Source organism: Astatotilapia calliptera, chromosome 16 (assembly GCF_900246225.1).
Source record: "Astatotilapia calliptera chromosome 16, fAstCal1.2, whole genome shotgun sequence".
Classification (NCBI taxonomy): Eukaryota; Metazoa; Chordata; class Actinopteri; order Cichliformes; family Cichlidae; genus Astatotilapia; species Astatotilapia calliptera.
Genome location: NC_039317.1, coordinates 15,176,171 through 15,199,525, shown reverse-complemented (window position 1 = coordinate 15,199,525; position 23,355 = coordinate 15,176,171). Strand labels below are relative to the sequence as shown.

General features: G+C 40.1%; 1 protein-coding gene across 3 annotated transcripts; it reads right to left on the bottom strand.

The window, feature by feature from the left end:
* Nucleotides 1-1,749: 1,749 nt before the first annotated feature.
* rpgra (retinitis pigmentosa GTPase regulator a) lies at nt 1,750-18,329 on the bottom strand. 3 transcript variants are annotated; one of them, XM_026145638.1, is made up of 13 exons: nt 17,587-18,329; nt 16,184-16,309; nt 16,009-16,101; nt 15,452-15,514; nt 15,205-15,363; nt 14,967-15,116; nt 14,708-14,866; nt 14,063-14,218; nt 13,157-13,281; nt 12,417-12,623; nt 10,608-11,163; nt 10,434-10,498; nt 1,750-5,344 (listed from the first exon to the last, which is right to left on the bottom strand). In XM_026145638.1, the coding sequence occupies exons 1-13, from the start codon at nt 17,615-17,617 to the stop codon at nt 2,057-2,059; spliced, it is 5,178 nt and encodes a 1,725-aa protein (XP_026001423.1). In that variant the 5' UTR covers nt 17,618-18,329; the 3' UTR covers nt 1,750-2,056. The 3 variants fall into 3 exon arrangements, with proteins under 3 accessions (XP_026001423.1, XP_026001424.1, XP_026001425.1); XM_026145639.1 differs by lacking the exons at nt 16,009-16,101; nt 16,184-16,309; nt 17,587-18,329 and having other exon boundaries at nt 15,205-15,344; nt 15,452-15,513; XM_026145640.1 differs by lacking the exons at nt 13,157-13,281; nt 14,967-15,116; nt 15,205-15,363; ... (2 more) ...; nt 16,184-16,309; nt 17,587-18,329 and having other exon boundaries at nt 14,708-14,823.
* Nucleotides 18,330-23,355: the final 5,026 nt, after the last annotated feature.

Below are 23,355 nucleotides of genomic sequence, written 5' to 3'. Positions count from 1 at the left end.
AAGTAAAAAGCAGTTTTAACAGCCCAGAGTATGCTACTATCACCTGCCACCATGCTTGACAGCTGTTCTTAGGTTTGAAAGCCTCACCTTTACTCCTCCAAGCATACCTTTTCTAACATCTGAAACTCCTTGTAAGCACTGTAAGCAGACTTGTGGGTAATTTTTGCAGAATGTTTTTCCCAAAGAAGAAAAACATGTGCATTAAAAAATTAATTATTGTCACTCAAATGCTGTCCTATCTTAACAATAACATTTGTCTTATTATTCTAAGCTGAGTGGCCACAAATTACTCATTTTACTCTGCAGCAGGCAGCAGTTTCTAATGAAGGTGCTCTGAAAACCCCACTGTAAAAACTCTGTTCAGCATCAGATAACAGACACAGCTGGTTGATGTAATGGAGCATGTCTGAAGAGCCTTAAAACAGAAATATGTGTGCATATTTAACTTAAGCCCAACTGAATGATGTTTTTGTCTTAAAAACAACACTCACACATCAAAATGCTTTCTCTATTATCTATTATCTTTTTCTATTAACTACACTGTGATCAACACAAGTTTTCTCCTATTTCTGTGTGACATGTTTCAGTACTTCATTGTACACTTTTTGCTGCAAACGTAATATGTTTTGACAAATATGAAATATTCTGAAATAACTGACTCATAAAAAAGCTGTTTTCAGTATTTTATATACATTCATCAGAACAGGTGGAAGACTGGAGCCTAGATATACATTAGAAAATTATACAGTATTCAATTCAAGGCTCTATAATAAATACATAAACACTCTGATTAGGGTTAAGACAATAGGAACATACCATCACCAGTTACTTTTAGGTACATTTGCTAATGACTGTCTTCATGGCATTCCTCAGAGATTTTGATCCACATTGACATGATGGCATCTCACAGTTTGTTAGCTATACATCCATCCAAGTGACTCGTGAGTATAGCAGCGTAATTAGATACACTGAAACCTGGAAATATATGTGTCCATTGAACATAATCATGTTATCTTAAACGTTCATTTGTTTCAACAGCTGCAGCTTTTGAGCTTCTTTGGAACCTAGTGTGTCGTACCTCCATATCATCATTATTATTATTATTAATATATGTCATTCTCAGTGTGTTTTCTTTATAAATATCAATGTCACTCATGTGCAAAATAAGCAAATTCGCAAAACAGTTAAGTCATGTCAAGTCTATGTGTTCACATTTTGGCTTCAGTGCCCTCAAGCTAAGGTTTAAGCTAAGGTTGTCAAGAAGCGCTGTGTGGAAGGCAGGAGCCAGACCCAAAATGCAGGCGCTCAGGCACAAGGTTTAAACACAAAGAACTCAGCTTTATTTGCTGGCAGGGGAAGTCATACAAAACTAAACTGGGGAAAATATGAACTACAACTTACAGAAAGGAACATGAGGAAACACACAGCTTGAGGGACAACACGACACTGACGCAGAGAAACACAGGGTTTAAATACACTGGGAAGTAACGAGGGGAATGAGACACAGAAGGAGAGCACAGCTGGGAGAAATCAGAACTGATGAGACAAGGAAGCAAAGCAGAACACATTCACATAAGACACAGACCTTCAAAGTAAAACAGGAAGTATAACACGGAGACGCGAACTTGACACGGTGGAGACAGCAACTAAGAAACACAGAGACTTACATGGAACAGAGGGGGCACAGAGAAACATGAAGGGCAGGGGATCAAAACTAGAAACCATAGAATAAATCACACGAGTACAAAATACAAAAATCACAAAGAACTAAAAACGCTGGTTCAGGAGACCCAGGATCCTGACAAAGGTAGTGCCAAATACACCACTTTAGTGTTGTTCTACACAGAGCACCACATGGATATCAATACGCACATGAAAATAGTTCTTGACAAAACTTAGATTGCAGTATAAATGGCTTGACTGCCTTGGACAGTGTAAGGGTTTTTGAAAAGTGCTTAGACACACTTGTTATGTGTTTTCAGAGCATAAAGAATAACTCAGACGAAGCTCGTGTTTAGCTGAGATTTCTGTGGGTGTGGCTTCACCGTGGGCGTGGTCACTGAAGGTCTAGGTATTGAGGCAGGACATCGTTCCAGAACTGCTGAGAGTCCTCAGCTTTCGCCCCCCCTGCAGCTCTCTGCCTGGTCCTCGGTGCTGGTTTGGGTGCTTCTTTCTGTTTGCTGCTTCTGTCTGGTGGCGGTTTCTGTCGCTTCTCTTTTTTTTTCTTTGCTAATTTTGCTTGGTCCTCCTCTTCCTCATTCTCCTCCTCCTCTTCTTCATTTTCATCTCCTTTTTCCTCTTCCTCAATTCCCTCTTCTTCTGCCTCCTCCTCCTCCTGGTTCTCATTTCCCTTTTCCTTATTCTCTTCATCCCTTTCTTCTTCATCACCCTCTTCCTCACTATCCTCATCTTCATCATCAGTTTCCTCATCATTACCTTTCATGTCTTTCCTTTTTCCTCTTAGCCTTGTCTGTTTTTGCTGTTCTTCCTCTTCTTCCCCTTCCTCCTCACCTTCCCCCTCCTCCCCCTCCTCCTCCTCCCCTTCATCACTCTCTAACAGATTTTTTTTAGCAGGCTCCATGCTTTTATTTTTTCCTTTTGATTTCTCCTCTTCCTCACTTTCATTCTCTTCCTCAGCTTCTTCTTCTTCATCCCCTGTATCCGCCTTCTCTTCCTCAGCTTCTGTTTCTTCGTCCCCTGTATCCTCCTCCTTCTCTTCCTCTTCTTCCTCAGCTTCTATGTCTTCGTCCCCTGTATCCTCCTCCTCTTCTTCCTCTTCCTCTTCTGCAGACTCTTCCTCCTCCTCACTCTCTTCTTTGTCCTCATCCTCTCCATCTTCTGTCTCAGCTTCCCCATCACCTACGGACTCACTTTCTTCCCTTTCCTCACCTCCTTCTTCCTCTTCTTCTTCATCACTTTTTTCATCTTGGAGTTCCTCTTCCTCATCCTCGCTATCTTCTTCTTCCTCTCCCTTATCACTGTCTTGCTCTCCTTCACTCTTATCTGCCTCTTCATCTTCAACCGAGTCCTTCTCCTCATCCTCATTTTCTGTGGAGGCATCATTTTGTTCCTCAGTTTCGCCCTCTTCATCTTCATCATTTTCTTCTTCTTCAGTTTTGGCAGATTCTGCAGTGTCTCCTTCCTCTCCGTCCTCCTCCCCCTCTGACTCTCGGTTCGTGCTCTCATCGCTCTCTGATTCATCACCGCTTTTCTTCTCTTCATCCTCACTCTCCTTCTCTTTATCCTCTTTACTCTCTTCATCACTGGACTCTTCATTTTCACCTTCCTCCTCAGCTCCTTCACTCCCATCAGAGTCACTCAATCCATCACTTGTCTTCTTACTGCTTTCTTCCTCTCCTTCAGTTTCAGCAGCATTAGTTTTATCACTTCCTTCATCTTTATCACTCCTGCTTGTTTTCTCGTCACCCTCTTCTTCCTCAGATACATTATCTTCCTCTCCCTCTCCCGTATTGCTCTCCTCTCCTGTTTCTTTGTCACTACTACTCTCACATTCTTCCCTTTTATCTTCACTGTCACTTCCACTCTCGACATCTTCATCTTCATTCTTTCCCCCATCCTCAGAATCCTCATCCTCTCCAGATGCCTTGTCGGATTTCTCCTCCACTTCTTTTTGTGAATCTTCCATGTGTTCACCCCTGATATGCTCAGACAGGCCCCCTTTCACTGCCTCCCCCTCTGATGGATCACAACTGCTGTCATCATTTTCTACTTCTTGGGATTCATTTACAGATTCCGATGGAACACCAGCTTGAGCATCTGTCTTCAGGCCATCCTCCGTTTCATTCGAGGAAGAAAAATGTGACAATGTGGAGCACAAGGACGGCTCCGTAACTGCACTCTGCTTCGTGAATTGTCTGACTTTACTGAGCGTTTTAGAGGGTGTCGAGGTGGCTTTGTCACTGTCAGACTGCACACTTGTCACTGCCTCACGAAGGACCTCAATAGCTGCACCTGCAATCCCAGCAACTGGAAGAAGTGACGCTGAATTACTGAGAATTTCTCCCCAATTTGTTTTTCCCCCATTCTTGCCCCAAGTGTCCTCTTCATTTGTTTCAGAAACACGGGAATCCATAACAACAGGCTTAGCGCCTCGCAGGGGTTTTGCAGCTCTAGGAGAATCCACCTCTGGGCTTTGAGGGGAAATTGGGTTACCTCTCACTTCTGTAGGTGTATCCTGCTGAGATGACGGCAGGCTGGAAGCTTCACTCTTTGGTTTAGCCTTCATCTTATTCTCAGAGTCAACATCCCCCTCACCTTTAACTCTGATTTCCTCTTCCTTGCCTCCTCCTCTTCGTTTTGTTTTTGCCCTCTGTTCAGCACCGGATTCCTTTGCCGTCTTTTTGTCCTTTATTTTTGACAATTTCTGCTCATCCACAGTTCCACCTTTCATCTTCAGAGTGGCGTCTTTGGCACAATTTAACTCATTTTCCTCACACTTTTCTTTGCTTTCACCTTCAATGAGGGGATTTTCTGCACATTTACTTTGATCCTTGACTGGTGTTGGTTTAAGCTCTTGCAATTTTCCCTTAACTTGCAATGGTGTTTTTCTGGAGACAGATTTCTTGGTTTCAGCCTTAAAAGGTGTTGTGTTTTCTCCCTGTGCTGCTGGCGATTTAGCATCCACTCCTGGTACAGATTTAACCTTGTGCTGATCTTTTGTTAGAGTCGATTTGACTCGCCGTGTCCCCCGACTCGCCACTTCAACAGGTTTGACGTCATCACTTCCCCTCTGAGTTGCTTCATTTTCCTTTACGGCATTTTCTGTGGATGCTAGACTGGCTGCTTGATTCACTTTACTGACCTTGATAGAAGGAGATTTCGGATCTAAAGATGATGATTTCTTTGTCTCCTTTTTTGGGGTCCTTGTCAAGCCTTTCTTCAGAGAGCTGTTATCCTCTTCATTTGGTTCATTACTTTCTCTCAAATCCTCAGTTTTCCTCGTCTTGTGCTTCACTTCAGTCACTCTCTCCTGTGCATCTGTCAGCGTCTGTTGTGTTTTTGTGCTATGCTCTGACGGTTTCCTCTTATCTTGCTGTGATGATTTAAAATGCGGGAGCTGCTTTTGAGCTTGCCTGTTTTCTGAAGGTTTGATGTTGCTGGACTCCTTGGTGATGTTCTCTTTGCTGTTTGAAGTCACTTTGTGATTTTTCTTTGTGCTCTTCAGAGGAGACACTTCTGTCTTCAAGGTGCTGGGGCCCTTCATAAGCTCTGTTGGCAAAACCTTAGGGGAGTTTCGGTCGGTCTTCTCGTTAGTCTGGATCTGTTGTGCAAATGGTTCTTCTTCCTTTACTGCATGTCTAAAAGCTCTGCCCTTTTTCTTTCCCTGTAACAAATCACATAAGGATTCAGAAAGATATAATACGAAAAAGAAAAGTAGATTAAAGAAGGAAAGCTGCACAAGCGGAGCGGCCGTCAGTATAACTGCATATGTAATTTGTTCAATGTTTTATGTGTTTTTAATGCTTTAAATATCATCTTACCTACCTACTGTACTTGCACCCTACTATTATAGACTACTAGAGGTATATTTCAGTGGTTTTCAAAGTGTAAATAGAATGTCAGGGTAGACTCGTATAATTAGTTGCACTGAAGACTTTAGTAGGTGTGCACGAATAATTAGTGTCAGCAGTTTGGTGAAATATATTCCCCTTCTCTTCCCGAGTTATGGCACTGACAAAAAGTGAATGAAAAAAAGTGTTTCTGCTGAAAATTATGATGTCACAGTGAACCCGCCTTTTGACCACCAATGACTGTAAAAGTTCTGTTAAATCTCAACGATTTCAATGTCAATTCATGCTAAATTACACATATATAGATTTCATTTGTAATACCAAGAATCAAGCATAACACCACAAAGTCAAGCTCGGATACAGTCCCAGTGGATTACCTGATGCCAGCATAAATCCACTGTCTGTGATGTCTTAGCTGAAACTTTTCTACATATTGAAGTAGAAAATCTTTCACAGGGTGTCACTGAGGTGCTATTTAATCACACAGCAGCCAGTCTGCCATTGTGAGGTGTTTAAAAACAAGTTCAGCACCTCATAAACCTTCTCTCCAAAATTGATTGTTTTCATTAAATACCTATGTATAATACAATATTTTATTCTCTTGATTACTGATTATTTTAGAAAACATACTGGCAGGGATAGCTCAGTAGGTAGAGTGGTGGTTCGACTCCACTGAACGGCTACCCTGAGGTACCCCTGAGCAAGGTACCGTCCCTACACACTGCTCCCCGGGCGCTACACTGGTGGCTGCCCACTGCTTCACTGGGTGAATGGGTTAAATGCAGAGGAACTATTTCCCTATGGGGACTAACACGCACACTTTACACTTTTACACTGTCTCAGACTGACGCTGAAAAACTAGTTCTAGGCGGGACTACTGTAATTCGTTATAATCAGGATGTTGTAAAAACTTCCTAAAAGGCCTTCGGTTAATCTAAAATGGTGCAGCAAGAGTACTGACAGGGACTAGAAAGCAACAGCATATCTCTCCTATTCTGGCTTCTCTTCATCTGGCTGCCTGTTAAATGCTGGATCGAATTTAAAATCTTTCTCCATGCATACAAGGTGTTGAATAATAAGGCCCCATCTTATCTTAATGACCTTATAGCACTGCATCACCCCAGCACAGTACTGCACTGCCAGACTGCAGGTTTACTTATGGTTCCTAAAGTATTTAAAAGTATAATGGGAAGCAGAGCCATCAGCTTTCAGGCCTCTCTTCTGTGGAACCAGCTTCCAGTTTGAATTCGGGAGACAGACACTATCTCTACTTTTAAGATTAGGCTTAAAACTTTCGTCTTTGATAAAGCATATATTTAGGGCTGGATCAGGTCACCGTGAATCCTCCCTTGGTTATGCTGCAATAGGTTTAGGCTGCTGGGGAATTCCCATGATGCATTGAGTTTCTCTTTTTCAGCCACCTTTCTCACCCACTATGCGTTTATACACTTCTCTGCAATCATTATATGATATATTAATAAGAAAACTAGAACGTTATGGTGTCAGAGGGGTAGTTTTAGATTGGGTCCGGAGTTATTTAAGTGACAGAAAGCAGTTTGTGAAAATAAATGGTGGTTGCTCCTTATGTATGGACATTGCTTGTGGTGTACCCCAAGGGTCAGTTTTGGGTCCAAAATTCTTCAACTTGTACATTAACGACATCTGTAAAGTGTCCAAAGTATTAAAAATGGTTCTCTTTGCTGACGATACAAACATTTTTTGCTCTGGTGATGATCTGCAGAATTTATTGGAGGATATGACTAATGAAATAAGTAAAGTGAAGTTCTGGCTTGATAAAAACAAATTATCATTAAATTTGAATAAATCTAAACTGATGTTATTTGGAAATAGTAGTTTAAATACAAATGCAAAGATTCAAATAAATGGTGTTGATATTGAAAGAGTCAGTGAAAATAAATTTCTGGGGGTAATAATAGATGAAAAACTTAACTGGAGAGCTCACGTAAGATATATTCATTCCAAAGTATCACGAAGCATTGCAGTACTAAACAAGGCAAAACAGGTATTCGACAGAACATCACTTCATATTCTCTACTGTTCACTGGTTTCACCATACTTAAGCTATTGTGCAGAGGTCTGGGGCAATAACCAGTGTTGGTCAAGTTACTTGAAAAAAGTAATCAGTAACTAATTACTGATTACTCCCCCAAAAAAGTAATCCCGTTACTTTACTGATTACTTATTTTCAAAAGTAATTAATTACTTAGTTACTTAGTTACTTTTTAAAAACACGATTTACAACCTGAAGAGGTGATAAAGTGATAGATCTTTCAGCCCAATTCTACTTTTTCTACATAATCCATCATACAAAATGTAATCAAATGGAAAAGTCTCTTTTTTTTAACTTGTTTTATCGGTTTTAATCTTTTAACTTTATGCATCAAGCAAAACATTTAATTATATGCAACATTCTCTGACTTGAATAAATTAGTTTAACATTTAAACCTATTTTCTACACATTCCAGCACATAAAATAAAAATATTTTTTGTGTTTACACTCACTCTTTCAAATAGATGCAAGTAAAACACAGCAGAAAATAAATAAAGTCAAAGACTCAGCGGTCCTTTTGCTCTATTTTCACCTGTAAAGCAGGAGCAGGGTAGGCGGAGGGTTACCCTGGTGCAGGTGTGCTGCGGTCAGTTGAAGAATCCGCGCGAGTGTCTCTGTGAGTTTCCCATCATGTCGTAGCTACTCGGTGCTTGCTCGGAAGTTTAGGGGTTTTTTTCGCTGTAAAAAGAAGTTTTCTTCCCACGCACGATGGACGCTAATGTTTTTGTCACTTTTTATGGAATCAAACTCAAAGTAAGGTCAGTACTTCCACGCTTTAAACGCTGCACGCTCATACTCTCTCCCGCACTCAATATATTATCCATTGTTGATCTGCACACAGCTGCTGTCACCAACGTCGCACTTGCTTACGTCACTGTCATGAGACATTCTCGCAAAAAAAATCACGGTTTTAGTAACGCAGTAACGCAGCGTTCCTACGGGAAAGTAACGGTAATCTAATTACTGATTTTGCAATAGTAATCCATTACTTTACTCGTTACTTGAAAAAAGTAATCAGATTACAGTAACGCGTTACTGCCCATCTCTGGCAATAACTATAAAACCACATTACATTCACTTTTTACTCTTCAAAAGAAAGCAATTCGAATCATCCACAATGCAGGTTATAGGGAACATACAAACTCACTATTTTTGCAGTCTGAAATATTGAAAATTGACGATATAGTGAAATTCCAAACAGCACAAATTCTATTCAAAGCAAAAAATAAAGAACTGCCAGGTAATATTCAGAGTATGTTTTTTTTGAAAGAAGGAAGTTATAATTTAAGGGGTTTTTGTAACTTCAAAACAATGAAGGTACGTACTACAAGAAAAGGCTTTTGTGTTTCTGTTCATGGAGTGAAACTATGGAACAAACTGAATATGGAATTAAAGCAATGTCCAAACATAAAACTGTTCAAAAAGAGTTATAAAAATATGATCTTCTCAATCTATAAAGAAAAGGAAAATATTTAAATTAAGTGAATGTCTCTATTTAAAAACAAACAAACAAAAAATTCATGATGTGATATTATAGTATATAGTATATCAGAAATCTGTTCACTATTTTTATTACAAATTATATCAGTAAGGAAGCTGACTAAATATTCACTGATAATTTATGGGACAGAGGTGGGATTAAATAAGTGTATACTTCTTCCCACTCCCTTTCAACATGTAAATTAATCAGAATGTTTTTTTGTATGTAATTTGTATAGTATTTTTTTTCTCTCTTATTTCTTTTCTAAATGTACTTGTATATTGTTCACATGTTGAAATAAATTACCAATCAATCAATCAATTAGTTATTAGTCATCTCTGGAACTCTGCCACTGCGCGTCTTTGTACCATCTTTCTCCCCTCACCTCCAACCGGTAGCGGCAGATGCCAGTCCCTCCCTGAGCCTGGCTCTGCTGGAGGTTTCTTCCTGTTAAAAGGGAGCTTCTCCTTCCCACTGTCACCAAAAAGCTTGCTCATAGGGGGTCATATGATATGTTTTCTCTGTTTTCTCTGTGTTATTGTAGGGTCTTTACCTTACAATATAAAACACCTTGAGGCAACTGTTGTTGTGATTTAGCATGATATAAATAAAATTGAAATTTCTCTCACACTTAAAACCCACACATGTGAGGACACACATACAGTACTGTGCAAACACAAATACACAAATTTACCCCTGCAGTGAGGACAGGATTGCTGGGGGGGGGCACCACATGTTGCAGTAACCCATAGCACACAGCAAAGTAGGAGACTCTTTCTCAACTTGCTTCATCACTGGTTGTGGAAACACTGATGAGATGTGGCAAGATTCCTGAGAACTTTTCCAAAGCACTGCATGTGTGTGTGTGTGTGTATCCGTGTGTGTGTTTGTGCATCTAGGGGCTGGAGCACAAACAAATTTGTGTATCAGCAGAAGCTGTCCAAATATCTGAAACTGGCTGATGAAGATTCATTAGAGATATTCAATTTTATATTTTTCTTCATTGTTTTACCAAGTGGAAAATTTCTTTACACACACACACACACACACACACACACACACACACACACACACACACACACACACACACACACACTTGCAAGAACACACACACATACAGTATACACAGCACGTATGCTGATGTATGCACATTTCCTGGAAAAAGTCAGTGTTCTACGTTGCTGCTTCCTGCCCTGCAGTGCATTTAATCCAAACCAGAGAGAAGAAGCCAGAAGAGGAAAATAACAGTCGTCTCACTCTACATTTAAGACTCTGTGGACTATACTGTATTTATCTGCTCTATCTAAGAGAAACCATCGCATAATGAGCCATCAAAAATGTCTTCTCTCACCATATATGGTGAAAAGACTTCTTTCTCCTCCACTTCTTCAGTGATTATTTGTCTCTTAACATTTCCTGAAATAACAGACAAAATTAGGTTAAACAGCTTAAACCCGCTCAAGCATCAGCTAAAAGCTGGCTATAACATTTATTGCCACTTGTTGAAACCATAGAATTCAAGTACCTGTTTGTGTTGGGGCAGAATGTTCTTCCTCCTTTAGATTTTTAATGAAAACATTACTGGGGGGTCTAGTCGGGGTGTAGGGCTCTTTAGGTGGCACAGGAGATGAGAATTTGTTACTTAGAGGCTTCTTAGTGGCTGCTGCTCGGTTTAGTCTAGGCTTTGCAGTCATTTTAGTAGCTACAGGACTGCTGGGGTTTAATTTTGTTATAGACTTTGGTAAAAGCAAAGGAGAGGGCACCTTTTTGCATTTAGACTTAGAAGAAGCAGACGTGGATGCTTTACTTTGAAGCGTGAATGATGATTGTGAATGTGGGGTTGATGCCTTAGAGGATAACAGTGGACTCTGAGGGGATATGGATCGAGATCTGGGGGAGAGAAGTGGGCTTCCTGTCACCTCTGATTTTGGTTTAGGGGATGATGAAGGGGTAGTAGCATCATTTGAAAGGGTTTTCAGAGTTAGGGAATTTCTGGATCTTTGCCGAGATGTGTTGAGAAAGTCAGAGTTAAGCCGTGGGAGGCTCTGAAACTTATCCCCAAACAACTCCACAGAACGAACCTGAAAAATAGGAAACGAGATTCTCGAGTTTAAGTTTGGAAATGTATCTATGGAGCGTCAGCAACCAGTGGCAGATTTGCAGTGTGGTGCAACACTGCCCCCTATTGATATAATACAGGTCATACAAGTTTTCCAAGGGGTTCTGCAAGCATGGGTTTCAAATGTTTAACGTTTTATTATCGCATAAAATACACTTAAATACCTGTTTCATGACTGCACAGGTCAAATAAAAAATAAAAGAAAAAAAATCAATTCCACCCCAACCCCTTTACTGATTTCTTTTTTCAACATGCCTGCATGTTTATCACACTCAGGTCCTCAAATAAAATTTAATATTAGACAAAGATAACCTGACTAATTACAAAATGCACTTTTTAAATTCATTAAGGAAAAAAGGTATCTAAACATGCCTGGCCCTGTGTGAAAAAGTAATCTGCACCCTTGTTGAATCATGAATTAACTGTGGTCAACCACATTTTTTTGGAAGTCTGATCCATCCATTGGAGAGCACCAAGGAGAAAACCACTGCTGATCTAAAACAACACAAAGGTTCGTCTCACTTTTGCCAAAAAACATCTTGAGAACCAGGGGACATGGGAGAAAAAAAAATTAAGACGGACTTTTGCGAGATCTCGCAAAACAAACTCGGGACTCGCAAAAGTTTTAGCCGCATTCTTAACCTCCCGTTAACGGGAGGTCGAGACCTACTACAGCCGGGTGGAACACCGCTTTCCCGGCACATCGTGCCTCGACCTCCCGGTTGGCTTCGAGCCGGCGTCCGAAGAATGCGGCTAAAACTTTTGTGAGATCTCGCAAAAGTCCGTCTTAATTTTTTTCTCTCCCATGTCCCCTGCGGGGCTCCGTAGAAATCCAATGGAGATCCAAAATGCTAGAAAAAAACCCTCCAATGTGGCTGAATAAAAAAAAAATCCTGCAGAGTGGGCTAAAATCCCTCTGCAGAGATGTAAGACTTATTGCCAGTTATCACAAATACGTGAATGCAGTTCTTGCTGCCCAAGTGTGGCACAACCAGTTCTTAGGTTTAGGGGGCGATCATTTTTTCATTCAGGGCCAAATAGATTTGGGTAACTTATTTCCATGAATTAAACTATAACATAAAAAACAATTATTGTAGGGTCTACCTTACAATATAAAGCTCCTTGAGGCAACTGTTGATGTGATTTGGCGCTGTATAAATAAAATTGAATTGAATTAAGTGTTTTAAAAATGAGCAGTAAGTTGAAGGGTCTCACTCTGTCTCGGTGGCGTGCCCGGGCTGAGAGGGCTGAGAGTGGTGATGGTGGAGTTGGACTGATGAACTTGTTTTTAAAGATGATTTTGGTAAAACTTGACTCCAGAAAGTAGTCTGCGATTAAGACATCCTTCTCTGGCACCGCTTCTTGGCTCTCTGCTGGCCTGGGTGTAGCCACGACCAGCATGTGGTGACCACCGCACGACACCTGACGGGGAGAGAGGACACAAGAAAACATCTTTGTTACATTTAGCTGATTAACTCTCAGTCTGCTCTTCACTCATTTACCTGCTGACATACAGGATATTACTCCCTCAAGGCTACAGCAAGATTGTTTTCGAGATTACGTTTGCCTTACTTTGAGAGAAGTTTACCTCTGATGTATCTAAGAATACTGCTCCCTATGAACAATCAGCTGCCAAATAGGAGAAAGCCTGCAGATGCAAAGAAAGGCGATATGATGTGACACTACACGATCCATTCAGAGCTCATTACTCATTAAAAGGCTGATCTCTGAAAGTATCCAGGTGCTGGCTGTGAGCACAGCTTCAGCTGCTCTTCCTGGGGTGATTGGTGAAGAATATTCTGTTATCGATCACTGATGGTGCTGTGGATACATCCTGCTGTAGTAGGCTTCCTGTTACAAGCTGTGGTGCCTCTCATACATTTTATGGCCTTTTTGGAGGGAGTTGACTGATTATGAAGATTACTTTTAAAGCCCTTCACATCACCTTCACTTACTGACTGAACAGCGTATTGAAGAAAACGTGTGCAGAGTGTCGGGCTGAACTGGTTGATGAAGTTTTCCTCCCCTAACCCGAGTTTTCCATGACGACCATCACCAAACGTGTACAGCAGCCCGCTGTCTGTGGAGCAGGGGGAGGATAAATGCATCAAACACAGACTGAAGGTTTTCTATCCTGGCTGAAGTCGTTTTGCTTTTAACACATTTTATAAACAACAAAATCCTTGATTTTTATTTAATTCCCTTTTTAAATGCACATAGGAATGAAAAGTTTGAATACTGAATATTGGTTTTTAGTACATTGTTTGGCTGAAATTAGATTTATCATTTAGTTAACTGACAAAACTTGGATTTATCTACCCCCTCGAAAACTGACTCACATGTGGTGATAATCAACTGAATACCTCTAGAGGCAGACAACATCTGAGAAAGTTTATGAAATTAGTCACTTTAGCAAATTCTAGAGAAAGCTTGTGAGTTGCTGAACTTGCATTTGAACACCTCACAGTGGCAGACTGGCTGCTGTGTGATTAAACAGCACCTCAGTGACATGTTTATGCTGGATGGGGAAAAAAGAGATTCCACTTCGTCTTCATCATCAGTTAATTTGTTTTATTTACCTCACTAATGGTACTTTTAACCTGATTACAGGTTTGTTGCTGTGTGTTTAATTATGCGTGGTACACAAGTCATATGTCCTAAAGAAGTTTGTTTCTTGAACTTATCACAGAAAAACTTTTTTAAATAATTCCTTCCTTAAAGCTTGTAGATATATTATATTCCATTAAAACAGTTATTATTGGCCTTTATATGCTTTCATATATAAAACATGCATGGACATCTAAAAAGGTGAATGGGAAATGCTACTTTTAAAGTCACAATGACCTTCAAAGATGGCTTACCTGTGACCACAGCTGTGTGGTTCTCTCCACACGCGATGTGTCTGACCTTGCTGTTACAAAAGTGCTGCAGCGCTTTTGGCAAATGAACCTCAAACAGAAATGTTCCGTGGCCCAGCTGACCGTACTGACCTCTGCCGAATGTGTACACGTTCTTCTCTGGCACAGCAAAGCAGACAGAGGGAAAGAACCCTTTTGATTCAAAGCGATGTATAGTACATTTACTCAACTACTGTACAAGAGCACTCAGGGGAATTTATTTTGATGTTCTTCTTCATTGTGTCTGTGCTACATTTGAGCTGAGATCACTTATTCTGTCCCTTAAAGTGTCTAACATAATCAAACAAGTTGAGTTCTGTGGCAGATTTTAAAGAAGGAAACACGATGTGATCACCACATGTGTTTTACAGTTAAAATCAGCCCTACTTTGATCAGCTGACATTAAATGTTGCATACATATTAATGCATACAGTAAAAGCGATTGTATTTTCTCCTTATTTTTTCCCACAATAATGTGAAAATCATTATCAGGCACACTGATACTTTTGCTTAAGTTAAAGACCTGAATACCTTTTCCATCGCTGTTTAACCAGCTCCTTTCACAGATGTTTTATGCTTTTCTTTAAAAATAACAAATTGTTAGCATACCTGTGAGGACCACTGTGTGCTCTCCTCCACAGCACACTCGGGTGACATGACCCAGGACTCCCTGCACCTGCTGAGGAATTCTGTGATTGGCCAGCTGCTCCTCCTGAAGACCGAGTCTTCCATTCGCACTCTCACCAAACGTGTAGAGACGACCATAAACTGGGACAAATCCAACACAATAAATGACACAAGTATTGAAGACTGGTTCATTTAACATTGGACCTACTGCAGTGATGCATGTGGCTGGACTGCGTTGTACCTGTCACAAAAGCTGAGTGCTTATACCCACAGGACACCCATATGACTGCTTCTCCAACGTGGACCTCTCTGGGTTCTGCAGCAAATCCCTCGTCCCCAAAAGAAATCTGACCCACAGAGTTGTCCCCCCACATGAACAGCCTCCCATCCTCTACCAACACACATACGTACATACACTTTACATATGCCCAGATCATCTTTTCTAGCAGAGAAACTTATTATATCGTCATTGTTCAAACCTGTTAAGGCGGCTGAGGTGTTGCATCCTGCAGAAAGCATTTTGATTGGTGCCCAGTCGCAGAAGGGGCGGAGCAGGTGAAAGCATGTAGACTTGTCACAATGGCCTAAACCCAGCTGCCCGTCCTGGTTGCTACCTGCACTGTATACACTGCCATGAACTAAATATACAAGTATACTCATTTTGAGGACAACAGTGTTCATGGAAACATCTCTCACGTGTAATTAAATATTTGTTTATTGTCTCACATGTGCAAACAATTGTGTGGTCTCTCCCACAAGCTGCAAGCTTCACCTTCTCAGACTTCAAGGCTGGAAAGGAAATGCAGTAATTATAGTGAGTAAAATGGCTTCAAAATACCACAATTATCTTCTTGTTAATGGACTAACAAATTCTGGTTCTGGTCATTAGTTAACAATTAAAAATAATTCAAATTTATCACACATTTTCTCAACTTTCTGCCTTTTTTGTCTCACATTTTTTTGTCTTTTATGTGATTAGAATCACAATACCAGAGGAAACTATGTGGTCACAATTGCTCCAAGACAGTAAGAACAGTAACAATACAACACAACTGGTTACATACAAGTAATATATAAGTTACAAAATATAACAAAATAGCTTGAATAGATACAAATAGCTCTAATTATAAAGATCCCAGTATATAAAACTGTATTGCACTGTACTCTATATTTTGGGGCTTAGATTAACAAAATAAGTCATGTGGGCTTATTTTTTTTTATGCTTTACACAAAAAATAACTAGTTTGATGCAATATGACCCAGCCACGGTGAAAAATACTAACCTTTCACAGAGGTTGGTTTCCTGGCACTAGGCTTAATTCTCAACCCCAGCTGGCCCCATGTGTTGCCACCAAACATCAGCAACCTCCCATTTTCTGTAACGCCATTGCAGGCACAAAAAGAATGTTATTAGTGAACAATGTCAGCTTTCATTACTAAAATATACATACAGTGTACCTGTGATAACAGCAGAGTGCTCTCCGCCACATGACGTTTTCTTTGGATGGTCATTCTTCAGCCAGAACTTGCTGGGAACATTATTAGCAAAGCTGGTCCTTCCAAATGTGAAAATTGCTCCTGTTTCTGGTAACAGATGGACAAATACAGAGCTGTGCAAAGGTCTTCAGCGACCTCTCTTTTTTGTAATATATATTTTGCTATGAAAATGGGAAAGAGGTGCAGTTATCTATTGAAACATGCAAACATACATGGAAATACACCATTATAAGGCAAAAAACAAGTCTGTGTAATTCTTACAAGCTTGGAAGTTGATATTAGACCACCTTTATTCTTAAACACAGTCTGAACTCTCACAGCCCCAAACCATGACACAGGGTTCACACAGGGTTTTACAGATGGTTGTACCTCTTTCCTGACCTCCTCTGTATTTTGGCAATTATTTGAACGAAAAATTTCATATTTGGATTCATCACTGCATAAGAGCTGCTGCCAGACCAGTTATTTTGCAATTTGACCTCAGCCTTTTCTCCTGGTTTCACTTCTTTAATAATGGCTTCTTGACAGCCACCCTTCCACTGAGAATATTTTTGATGAGACTTCAGTGAACAGTAAATGGATCAGCTGAAGGGCAGATGCATCTCTCAGTTCCTGTGTCAGGTCTTTGCTGGATTTCTCAAGGACATGATTTTCAGATACTGCTTATCTTCTGTAGATGGTTATTAAGCCTGCTACCTTCTTTTATCTTACAACTGTAAAGTTTCCTCAAATTTTTAAGAACACACTGCACACCATGATAAGATCTTTTTTAGGTTTTTGACAAATAGCTCTTTAGGAATCATCTTGTGGTTGCAACAATACTGTTTCATGCCTATCAAATATGTTTTCTTTGACATTTTTTATATGATTTAAGGTGCCAAAGAAATGGGAACAAATTGTGTTTTATGACAAGCTGTTAAATTAGGTGTCTTTTTAATGCTTGTGTTTCATAAGTCAGTGTTAACTGGCTTAACAACAATAACAAACAAACAAATAAAAATTAAAATATCCCCCTGAAAACGGTCAGGCATAGAGACTGGACTGAAAATAAATGAAACAGCAGCCAGTGTCCTAAAGAGAACTATTGCTTAAAGAAATGGTTTTAGGTGAGAAGCGGTTCAAGAATTTTGCACATTGCTGTCTGTGATTCATCTCTAGAAAGCCCAGGGACAGAAAGTTTAAGTACTTCCCGAACTTAACACCCACTAAATCCCAGCCAAGCCTGCTGTCAGAGCTCAAGCCATTTAAGTATCAGCAGGCTGACAGAAATAGAAACATGCTATCCGTGAGCAAAATGGAGCCTGTGTTAGGTATGATTAGGTGTGCATGAAGCCGAGGGCTTTATAATATGTAGCAAGGCTCACCTGGTATGTCGACATCGGTCTGCCCGGTCATCTTCACTGCTGGCTGTCTCCCTCACACCTCATCACCCTGCGGCTCCCTGCTGATTAGGTAGATCAAACCCAGGAGGACAGGTGAGAGAGAGGGGGAAAGAGAGAGAGAGGCAGGAAGAGGCTTAGCCACAGGAAGATGCTGCATTACGGTCATTTTATTTTATTATATATTATTGTTCCCCCCAAAAAATATTCCCTGCTTCCCCAACAAGAAACTTTGGGTAACCAAAGACATTAAAGCTGTACTGAACAAGAAAAAGACAGCTTTTAGAAACAGGGACAAAGAACAGTTGAAACTGGTGCAGAAGGAGCTTAAAGCCAAGATTGCTGAGGGAAAGGAGTCTTACAGAAGGAAGCTGGAAAGCAAACTCCAAGAAAACAACACCAGGGAGGTGTGGAAGGGAATGTGGACCATTACTGGCCAGAGACAAAAGAAAGGTGTGGGAATAGATGGAGACGTTGAATGTGCAAACAAACTAAATCTGCCTGCGTCTTCTGTCTCCACTCCCAGCTCTTCCGATCTTCTCCATTTTCCTCCCCCCTGTCTTGCCCCCTCAGCCTGTCTCTCTTTGTCCCTCTCAGCAGATGAAATCACAAGGGAACTGGGCAGACTCCATTCCAGTAAAGCTGCTGGCCCTGATGGTGTGTGTCCCAGAGCCCTCAGGTGCTGGGCTGCCCAGCTGTCTGGAGTTCCAATTCAAATTTCAAAATCAAATTTTATTTGTCACACACACAACCATACACAGTATGACATGAGGTGAAATGCTTATTGCTGTGCAATGCCCGACCATTAAATTATAGAATTGACAGTAATATTTACAGATTACTACAAAAAATTACAGCTTTAATTTAGAAATTTACAGTAAGATGTGCAAATAACAGTTTATGTAAGAAATTATTAATAAAAAGAAATTATAAATTATAAGAAGCGTGCAAAAGGAAAAACCAGAGTGCGTGTGGAGATGTGAGGTGTGTGAAAGAGTCCAGTATCTTATGTAGTTCATATGTATAATCCACAGATTAAAACAGTTGTTTGGCTAAAAATTGTCGAATTTTTTCCAGGTTCCTGGAAAAATGGAACACGAGTTTTAAAGACAAGGTAGCCAGGGAAGCCAGAGACCTTAAAGAGACTTGTCTTCTAAAAAGATTGCTGAAATCGGCCTTGAACAAAGGAAGGGATTATGCTGATGAGCCAGGTAGTGTCCCAAGGTAACATTTTATTAATGTAGTGATTTTAGTTTTCATTTTTAAAAGTTATTTAAAAAGCAGTAGTGTGCATAATGTGTGTATGGATCACTTCTTTTCTGCTCATACCCTCAACCAGACATGGCTTCTCTTCTTGTTTTGCTGCATCTTCTCACGCCACAACCAGCTGGAAGGAAACGTCCTAAGAAGATGAGTGTTGGATCCAGTTCCACATACTGTGGTTCATGGAACACCTTTTCTTAACCTAAGGGGCTTATAAAGTTATGCTTTTTATTGTGTTTCAGTCCTACCAGAGCCTTGAGGATCACCTCATGAATAATGAAGGAAACCCCCAGCCATATCTCCTGGCCACAGGGACTTAGAAAGCACAGGTTTTCAGCTTCTACATTGTCTACGATCGGAAGCTTCTTCCATGTCAGTCATGCACATCACTGCGTGCATTTGATGAGCTGTTCAAGTGTCACTTCGTTGACGTGTGAAATATGAAGACACTCTGTCCAGCCTGCACACATTTTTGCAGACCTCTGTGTACAATATTGATGTAGGCACAACAGCGGGAATTCATTCATCTCATCTCATCCCAGAAGATGATTTGCACTGGCATTTGTTGCACATTCTAAACATCGTTTTCCCAATCTCTATCACTGAAGGAATGACTGTGTATTTAAAGCACCTGATTATTGTACACCATAGACTCTTTAGAGAACTATACCCATCAAGCAACTTAATTCCAAAACATCATTTCATGGTCCACTATCCGAGGTGCGTTCGAAAGATTGGTCCTCTCATTCATATCTGGACCATGAGATTTGAAGCCAAACACAAATTTTTCAAAGACTGTATTAAGAACCTTAAGAATTTGACTGCACCACTTGCAAGGAAACATCAATTTGCATTAGCTTATCATTGGGAATGTATGAGTTTAAAAGCAGTTGAGTCTGGTCCAGCTAAAATGTGTTTGAAGAATACTCAGAAATTATATCTCCATATCTTCATGTTGATTTAGACCACTGTCAAACTCACACACTGGGTAATGTGTATTGGTGTTGAATATATTGTTGGGCTTTTTGTTTGCACAGGTGTAACATGGTAGACTAATGTGCCTGGATTAATTCATCTCCATATTATTGTGTGAAGCTGCACTGGGTTGGGAGTGGTTGTGTGTGTCACATTTACAGTGAGCCAATGGCTATAATGGAGTTGGACTAATTAGAGGCAGGTGTAATTGATTGCACTGATACATTGGTCTACTTATAGCCCACACTACAAACACTGCTGTGTTAGTTTGTCTCTCTGTGCAGGTATGTAATGTGCTGAAACCTGTTCTGTTTGGGATGGATGGGTTGTGTGCTGTGAATTATATAGTGAAGGTGCTATTTTGTCTCTCTGTATAGGCCAGTGCCTATTATATGCCACAGCCTAAAGGCAGCCGAGTTGCAGAGGCCGGAGTGACCACTGGCTATCTATTTACAGGGTGGTAGGTCTCATAGGACAACTGCTAACCCTGTTCAAGTTAATGTGTGGAGTTCAACTGGCTTTGTGGCATAGCTGGCTCCGGACTTGGACTGTGTGTTTTTACTTGGTCCACAAATGGGACACTGGACTGTTTAATCTGTTACCTTTTGATTATTGTGTTAATAAATTATCTTTTAGAATTTTATTAACTGTCATCGTTTTACCCACGGCTGAGACAGTTGGTCAGACCTAGAATCTTTGTGTGTGTTACACAGGCACTTATGAAAACATGTCAGCTTTCAGCAAGATAGCTTTGATCATTTTGCATGATGGTAAAGCTGTTTTTGTTATGGTTGAGCATGAAACATGTTTCCATGATCATTTTCATGCTTTTCAAGTAAACGAAACCATTCTTAAGAAGATACTGGCCCTAGAAAGGGAGAAATTAAGACCTTTCAAATGTTTTGATGCCCAAATGTTATATGGGTGTGATTCACAATTTCATGTTGTGTCAGAGAGTTGTATTATTTAATTTGTTGGCTTAATGGAGACTTAGTCTTCCTCATGTTAACACTGCATTACAAGTGCTTTCTTTAAGCTTTCTTTAAATTACAAGTTTTTTCTTTAATTCTGTTAGGCCTATATGATCACACGTCTCAACTGTTTAGCTGCCATTATAATAGCTGTTTTAATGGTGAATGTTACACTATTACAATGCTGTTTTAATAAATAAATTCATACATTCATAATAATCAGTATGGTGTTTTTGTAGTATTTTATACCGAAAACCTTTTTTTCATTTGAGTAACACTATAAAATATCAAAATGAACTCTAGTTATGAATTAAATTTTACTCTGTGGTAGTAAAAATGTAACTCCATGAGAGTTTAGTTTTAACTCCTAAAAAGAGTTGAATAGTTACTGTCACTCTGCACTCAAGGTTATTCAGTGGTCACCAGTGTTGGGAAGGTTACTTTTAAAATGTATTCCATTACAGAATACATGCCCCAAAATGTATTTTGTACGTGTTACGTTACTCAATGAGAGTAACGTATTCTGAATACTTTGGATTACTTAATATATTATCATTCAATTCAATTTTATTTATATAGCGCCAAATCACAACAAAAGTCGCCCCAAGGCGCTTCATAGATACAGAGAAAAACCCAACAATCATATGACCCCCTGTGAGCAAGCACTTTGGCGACAGTGGGAAGGAAAAACTCCCTTTTAACAGGAAGAAACCTCCGGCAGAACCAGGCTCAGGGAGGGGCGGCCATCTGCTGCGACCGGTTGGGGTGAGAGAAGGAAGACAGGATAAAGACATGCTGTGGAAGAGAGACAGAGGTTAATAACAGATATGATTCAATGCAGAGAGGTCTATTAATACATAGTGAGTGAGAAAGGTGACTGGAAAGGAAAAACTCAATGCATCATGGGAATCCCCCGGCAGCCTACATCTATTGCAGCATAACTAAGGGAGGATTCAGGGTCACCTGGTCCAGCCCTAAATATATGCTTTAGCAAAAAGGAAAGTTTTAAGCCTAATCTTAAAAGTAGAGATAGTGTCTGTCTCCCGAATCCAAACTGGAAGCTGGTTCCACAGAAGAGGGGCCTGAAAACTGAAGGCTCTCCCTCCCATTCTACTTGCTGTTTACAACTACATGAATGTGATTTATTACTATTACTGAAGGTCCGCGGCTCATAGCCGAAAACTAGCTTTACTTTGTTGCCTGGGTCAGGTTTGCTAGCGAGAGACAGAGAAAGGCTGCTCCAACGGAACTTATTGTTTCAGAGGAAAACAGGAACACCGCGTACAATTGAGTCTTAATAGCTTACTTACAACTGGGCTCATCAGGCACTCTTCTTGGCTGCAGTGGTTATTATTATTATATTTACATGCTTCCAGCTAGAGCTGGGCGATATGAGATTTTTTCATATCACGATTTTTTTTTTTTTTTTCATTTCAGGCGATAACGATATCTATCACGATATAAGCCAAATAACTATATTTGTAAGATTTAAATGTGCCGTTGCTCACAAGTAAAATGTGAAATAATCAGCAGCTTGTTTTGATTTAAATATTTATTTCCCATAATAAGTTCAACAGGGTAGATGTACTTAAGGAACATGAGACTTTTTCAGATAAATAAAGGCAAATATTGCAAACTACACAAAAGGCAGCCGCTAAAGCGTTTAAGTTTCAAAATAGAACAAACGAAACAGACTAAATTGTCAATTCCACTTAGAAACAAAGTATTAATTCTAAAAATAAATCTTAGTTTGTTTTACAGAAGAACAGACAAAACTAACTTTTGTCAATATCAAATAAACTGAGAACTAAAAGGAAATTCTCAATCTCTCCTTGTTGTATAGCTGAGCTTTTCAAACAGTTTTAACAGTTACTTTAGTCTGACAAAAGCCGAATGACGAATTAGTGCTTCCAGTCAGAGACTGAGGCTACGTCCACACGTACACAGGTGTTTTTGAAAACTGAGATTTTCCGTTTTCGTTTTAAAAAAATAATCCCATCCACACATAAAGGCAGAAATGAAGGAAAACGCTGCTATGAACATGCCAAAGCAGCAGGTGGCGCTAGATTCCTAACCGTGCAGAAATGTTGGCCAATCAGAAGTCTAGAAGCCTCGGTGGGAAAAAGTAAACAAAGCTGGGGCATAGAAGCAGAACCGAGTCGTATGTGTGGACGGACAGTAACTGTGTGTATATGTAAGCATTTAAACACTGCAGAGAGTAGAATTAACAGTATTGTAGAAATTCATTTCACCGAAACAATAACGTGGCGCACAGTGTGACGCATGCACCAGTTTATTGTATTTCCCGACTTGCTTTCGGCACAATTTACAGTGAACGCTACTCTGTTTTTTGTCAGACTTGAAATAGCCGAAATACCTTCACACTACGGAACTTCTATGGCTCTTCCGTTCGACAATCTCTCCGGCATTGGAACCATCATCGGTTTTCTCTTCGGTCACGCTCGGTTGATTTTTCTAGTCGGCACACTCATTTCCCCCATTATGCGCTGGCTCCATTACCCCTGGCTGCTTCCCAAACAAACAC